Here is a 6,525-nt window from a genome sequence, read left to right on the forward strand (position 1 = left end):
AGAGGATGGTGTGGTGTGCCCAACGCATCAGCGGGGGTAAACTACCTGCCCTCCAGGACACCTCCAGCACCCGATGTCACAGGAATCATCAAAGACATCAACCACCCGAGCCACGGCCTGTTCACCCCACTATCATCCAAAAGGTGAGGTCAGTACAGGTGCATCAAAGCTAGGACTGAGAGACAGAAGCTGTTTTTCAATCTCAAGACCATCAGACTGTTAAATAACCATCACGAGCCAACATCCATGGAGGCTGCTGCCCTATATACGTACATAGACTTGCAATCACTGGCCACTTTAGTAGTCACTTTAATAATGTGTACATACTGTTTTCTATTTGACTGTATTTTCGACATTGCCCTATCTACCTATCTAATATTTATACAGTACCCATCAAAAGTTTGGACACACTTATTCAAAGGTATTCCTTTATTTGTACTATTTTCTACAATATAGGTTAATAGTGAAGACATCAAAACTATAAAATAACACATATGGAATCTTGTAATAACCAAAAACAAATCAAACAACCAAAAACAAATCTAAATATATTTGAGATTCTTTAAAGTAGCCACCCTTTGCCTTGATGACAGCTTTGCACACTCTTGGCATTCTCTCAACCAGCTTCATGAAGTAGTCATCTGGAATGCTTTTAAATTAACAGGTGAGCCTTGTTAAAAGTTAATTTGTGGAATTTCTTTCCTACTTAATGTGTTTAGGCCAATCAGTTGTTGTGACAAAGTAGGAGTGGTATACACCACAGGAAAGGAAGACCCAGAGTTACCTCTGCTGCAGAGGATAAGTTCATTAGAGTTGCCAGCCTCAGAAACTGCTGCCCAATTAAACGCTTCACAGAGTTCACGTAATAGACACATCTCAACATCAACTGTTCAGAGGAGACTGCGTGAATCAGGTCTTTATGGTTGAATTTCTATAAAGAAAACACTACTAAAGGACACCGATTAGAAGAAGAGACTTGCTTCGGCCAAGAAACGCAAGCAATGGACATTTGCTTGTTGGAAATCTGTCCTTTGAGATTTTTGGTTCCAACTGCCGTGTCTTTGTGAGACGAAGAGGAGGTGAACGGATGATCTCCGCATGTGTGGTTCCCACTGTGAAAAATGGAGGTGGAGGTGTGATGGTGTGGGGGTGCTTTGCTAGTGACACTATCTGTGCTTTATTTAGAATTGAAGGCACACTTAACCAGCATGGCTACCACAGCATTCTGCAGCAATACGCCATCCCATCTGGTTTGCTCTTGGGACTATCATTTGTTTTTCAACAGGACAATGACCTAACACACCTCCATGCTGTGTAAGGGCTATTTGATCAAGAAGGAGAGTGATGGAATGCTGCATCAGATGAACTGTCCTCCACAATCACCTGACCTCAACCCAATTGAGATGGTTTGGGATAAGTTGGACCGCAGAGTGAAGGAAAAGCAGCGAACAAATGCTCAGCATATTTGGGAACTCCTTCAAGACTGTAAAACGTTCCTCGTGAAGCTGGTTGAGAGAATGCCAAGAGTGTGCAAAGCTGTCATCAAGTTTTTTCCAAACGTTTGACTTGTACTGCATATTTCTTAATTACATTATTTTACTTTAGATTTTTGTGTATTGTTGGGAATTGTTAGATTGGAGCTAGGACTGTTGGAGCTAGGATCACAAGCATTTCTCTATACCCGCAATAACATCTGCTAAATATTTGTATGTGACGAATAAAGTTTGATTTGTACCTGGATTACTGGATACACTGTGATGTATATGTGCTTCTGCCACCACCGAGTCATATGGTTTGTCTCAGTTGAAATGTTATCTGTTCTTTTTTCATAGGAAAAAAATAAATAATCAAATAATCAAAATGAATATGGAAAATGGCTACAAGGACATATAAAAGGAAAATTCTGACACATGGTTTCTTCTATTATGTGTTTTTATTTTTAATAACTTTATAATGTAGAATTACATGTACATTAATTGCTACAAAAAATGAGGGTTTATGCCTTTCCACTTGCATCTGAAAATACATATTCACATAATTATTTGCTTTTACATAAATGTCCTTAGTAATTAGTTGATTATTTGAATCAGCTGTGTAGTGCTAGGGCAAAAACCAAAAGTTGTTGCCCATGGGGTCCCGAGGACCGAGTTTGGGAAACCCTGCTTAAGGTGTTTTAGGGGGGTGATGAAATAGTGGTATATAGCTGTAAGGTTAGTGGTGCCATTTTTTCCTTTCCTCCTTCCTTTTTATTTTTGTATCACAAAATATAACGTGATTGAGAACACATTACCGCACAGTAGGTGGCGGCATGCACAAACAAATGTGCGAACGCGATGATACCAGAAGAAGAAATGGTTTCCGTTTATACAGGAAGTAAATGCTAAGCAATTCGCGTGACAAACTGCACCAGACACACGGTTCTAAAGGCGATTTAAATTGTGTCATTTGATTCGTAAATTGTGCAATAGAATATTTGAAAATTAACAACCTTTTAATCTAGAAGATTGTGCATTTGGTGAGTCTTACTAATCATCTCTCAAATCACTTTGTTATGGATGTGAGCAAGTCAAACTAGTAGACAAGTTGGAGGTTTTCAGTGTTGTGCTTGCATGGTATTAGGCATAGTTCTGTTTAAAATGTTATTTAGATGTTTTACTGCAGAACTCTTTCTTGATAACTTAAGTTATTTATATATTTTGAGTTATGAAAACCATAGCTTAAAGCACATACATGCACAATAACATAAGCCAGCCCACAGACCTGTTTGTGCTCCTGTCAACTCCATTGCTCATTGTCAAATCAAAAAAAAATTGGATGACAATTCCATAAGGAGTTGGCAAGGGCCCAGAAACAGACTGTCACCCAGGCAATAACAATAGTTTACTCATCTGTCATCTTCAGTGTCCATTACATTCAAACATGGGTCTCTCATTGAATGTGTTCCTCCTCTTCCAGGTGTTTGAACCAACTGGATGTTGAGTGTGCGGGCTCTGTTTAGGATTGGGTTCCTTGTGACATTACGGGCAACCACAGTCCTCTCCCGCAGGAGGGCATGTCCATTGGTCAGTGTGACGAATAGTCTATATAAGGAGTGCTTCAGTGGACAAGTGTCCACCATGGCCCAGTCCATAAAATACCTTGGGTAAGGTGTGTGTGTGTGTGTGTGTGTGTGTGTGTGTGAGAGAGAGAAATATTTATATCTGTATCCTCAGGCAGGAGGAGGCTCAACAAATTGACGAGGAGTTGTTCTCAGAGTATGGGTTCAGTGTGGACCAGCTGATGGAGCTGGCTGGGCTCAGCTGTGCTACAGCAATCACCAGGGTGAGACTCAGCATTTCCCCTAGGAGTGTCTCTTACAATGACTGGTACTACCCAAGGTGCTGTGAGATGGTGAATGCCACAGCTGTGTGCTGTTCAGCATTGGAAAATCTCAGAAGCACAAGTTTATCTCAATTTAGACTCTGCATAGTGTAGATTAGACATTTCACAATTGGAAATCATGAGGGCTCTATTAGGCTGGTTGAAATGGTTTTAAGCTTGACATGTGCTTTAAGTGTTGCTTTTAGGCTACCTTTTTATTCACCTGTTGCCTTTCTTCTGTTCCAGGCCTACCCCACCAGCTCTCTGGTCAAAGCCAGACCCTCTTTGCTTGTGATTTGTGGCCCAGGTAACAATGGAGGAGATGGCCTGGTCTGTGCCAGACATCTCAAACTCTTTGTGAGTGTTTCATCCTTCTCATCTGCTATGTTTCCAAATATCAAGGCATGCAGCAGATATTAGAGAATTGGTTCTTGTTATAATTAACCCATTTTTCTTAAAGGCATCTATTGCTTTTGGAATCAATGCTGTGTTGTGCTTTTTCTGTAATAGTGACTTTAAATTGGCATCACATAGGCTTAAATAACCTATTAGTATGCATTGCTAAGTAACATGCCTATAGTCTGATTCTTTGTGCTTGATGCTTTGTGTGACTACAGGGTTATGCACCCACCATACTGTACCCAAAGAGGCCAAACAAACTGTTGTTCCAGGGTCTGACCACCCAGTGTGAGAAGATGGACATCCCTTTCCTAACTGAAATGCCTGAGGTACTAGTGAGCTCTGGCTCCTGTGTTAACCTCAGAACAAAGTCTATTTGGTTGTTAGGTGTGTGTCCTGACTCCTCGGCTACCTCACATAAGTTTATCTGTGAGTGTCAGTAGTGTCGTATAAAAGGTTGTTGGTGTATTTATCTTGGGAGTGTGTATGTGATGCTGTGCAGTTGTTAATTCTGACAGTGACAGAGATGATCCTCTTAGGCAATGGTGGTCGACGAGGCTTACAACCTGGTGATAGACGCCATCTTTGGCTTCAGCTTCAAGGGTGCAGTGCGGGAGCCTTTTGGCTCCATCCTGGACGTGCTGAAGAAGACCACTGTACCCATAGTTAGTATTGACATCCCCTCAGGTGGGTGGGCCCTTAACTCACTTCAATAGAATCTAGAGGGCAGATATAGATGTTTTTCACTAATAAGCTAGTTGAGTAAAACTATCCAGTCTCTACTATATCTCAATCACAAGGTAATAATTGATTTTATATAGTAGAATTTCAAAGTTGGTTTGAAAACTATTTTAGCAAAATCTGGCAGTATTTGGGTGATGGTCTTCGACATCTTTAGATGATAGGCAGTACAGAAAGGTAGTATCTTGAGAAGAGGGAGCATAGATGGTACAGAGACCTTCAGACGGACAGGCCACGGAGCTCCTCAATGGGCACTTAGTCGTCTTGGATAGTCGCAGCTCCTCCTCCATAGGTAGGCTGGATCATCCACTACTGAAATGTAGCACCCACCTGGGTGATGCTTCGGCAACTGTAAAAGTGGCAGTAATACCCCCCCACCCTCGGTAGTGGTCCAGAAAAGCAACAGACGGAGTGAGCCTCTGCATCCCCTCACACCGCAGTCCACTTACCTCTAGGAACTGGGGCACGGGGCTAAATAGCTAATACTGTTGATCTGGTGTTGCTGCATTATTCAAATCATATTAGCAAGCTAGCTATCCAAGCCAAATATAAACTGACTTGCCATAGTCAGTCCTGCATTTCTGTGGGTCACCACCAGATATTTAAATTGATCTATTGATCTAAAAAAAGCTTATAAGAAAATGCCTTGATTAAAAACCACATTTTGGGCAGTATTTTGTTCAGAAAACATTGGGAACGTTATTTGTTGAATCCAGATACAGTGTGCCTTAAGTCTATTAGCTCGGCCAAAATGTTTCCATTGGGATGGAGATATTCTCCCCTACTGTATATGTCCTCTTCAGGTTGGGATGTGGAGCAGGGCAGCACAGATGGACTCCAGCCAGACATGCTAATCTCCCTGACTGCCCCTAAGAAGTCAGCAAAACACTTCTGTGGACGCTACCACTATCTGGGGGGACGTTTTGTGCCTCCTGCCATGGAGAAGAAGTACCAGCTCAACCTTCCTCCGTACCCCAATACTGACTGTGTGTACCAGCTGCAGTAGTGCCAACCATGTATATGTAAAAAAAAAAAATAATAAAAAAAAAAGCTTGGTGGGTAAATGCTATTCGCAGTGAGTAAAGTAATGCTCCCATGTATAACACTTGTAATACCCTCTATCTTATGTTCAAAACATTTTATTGTGCATTAATTGGGGTTTCACACATTTCACCCATGAGTCATTCATGCAAAATCTATGTTTTCTGTGAATTACTATGATAACATTTAGTTTAGTCACCAATACATCAGATAATGCTAACTATTTGTTTATGCTATTTTAACAACTAAAAAATACAAGATACAAATGTCAAGACTGTTCTTTTTGAAGTGCTGAATATAACAAATAGTAGATGGTTTCATTATTCTTATACAATGCATACAGTACCAGTCATCTTGAATTCCAGGTGAAGCTGGTTGAGAGTGCTAAGAGAGTGCAAAACTGTCATCAAGGCAAAAAAATTTTGGTAACTACATGATTACATGTGTTATTTATAGTTTTGATGTCTTCACTACTATTCTACAATGTAGATGATAAAGGAAAAACTCTGAGTAGGTGTGTCCAAACTTTTGACTGGTACTGTATAGTATGTAGGGCAAATCATCAGAAATGGGGGTATTGTAAAGCAGTTGGCTGTTGTAAAACGTATCACGATGTTGTATGCCATTTCTGTCCCTTTCAAGATTGTACAAGATCACCTTTTCTATGTGACTTGTCAACTGATACAGTATTGCCTCTCTGCTTGAAATTCATCAGCTTACAGTGTATCAATGAAATGTGGGCTATTCTTAACATGACGCAACGCGGAGTGCCTGGATACAGCCCTTAGCCGTGGTATATTGGAAATATACCACAAACCCCCAAGGTGCCTTTTTGCTATTATAAACTGGTTACCAATGCAACTAGAGCAGTATACGGTCTGACGAACCACAACTTATAAATAGTTTTATACCATGTTGAGGATCAGCGTGGTAGATGTGTTGTTGCCTACCCTTACCACCTGGAGGCGGTCCATCAGGAAGTCC

General features: G+C 40.9%; 1 protein-coding gene across 1 annotated transcript; it reads left to right on the top strand.

Moving 5' to 3' along the window:
- Positions 1 to 2,363: 2,363 nt before the first annotated feature.
- Positions 2,364 to 6,223, top strand: LOC139391810 (NAD(P)HX epimerase). Its single transcript, XM_071139375.1, has 7 exons — positions 2,364 to 2,515; positions 2,956 to 3,142; positions 3,213 to 3,321; positions 3,607 to 3,717; positions 3,978 to 4,088; positions 4,299 to 4,446; positions 5,304 to 6,223. The coding sequence occupies exons 2-7, from the start codon at positions 2,973 to 2,975 to the stop codon at positions 5,504 to 5,506; spliced, it is 852 nt and encodes a 283-aa protein (XP_070995476.1). The 5' UTR covers positions 2,364 to 2,515; positions 2,956 to 2,972; the 3' UTR covers positions 5,507 to 6,223.
- The last annotated feature ends 302 nt before the right edge of the window (positions 6,224 to 6,525 follow it).

The sequence above is a fragment of the Oncorhynchus clarkii genome, chromosome 32, assembly GCF_045791955.1.
Source record: "Oncorhynchus clarkii lewisi isolate Uvic-CL-2024 chromosome 32, UVic_Ocla_1.0, whole genome shotgun sequence".
NCBI lineage: Eukaryota > Metazoa > Chordata > Actinopteri > Salmoniformes > Salmonidae > Oncorhynchus > Oncorhynchus clarkii.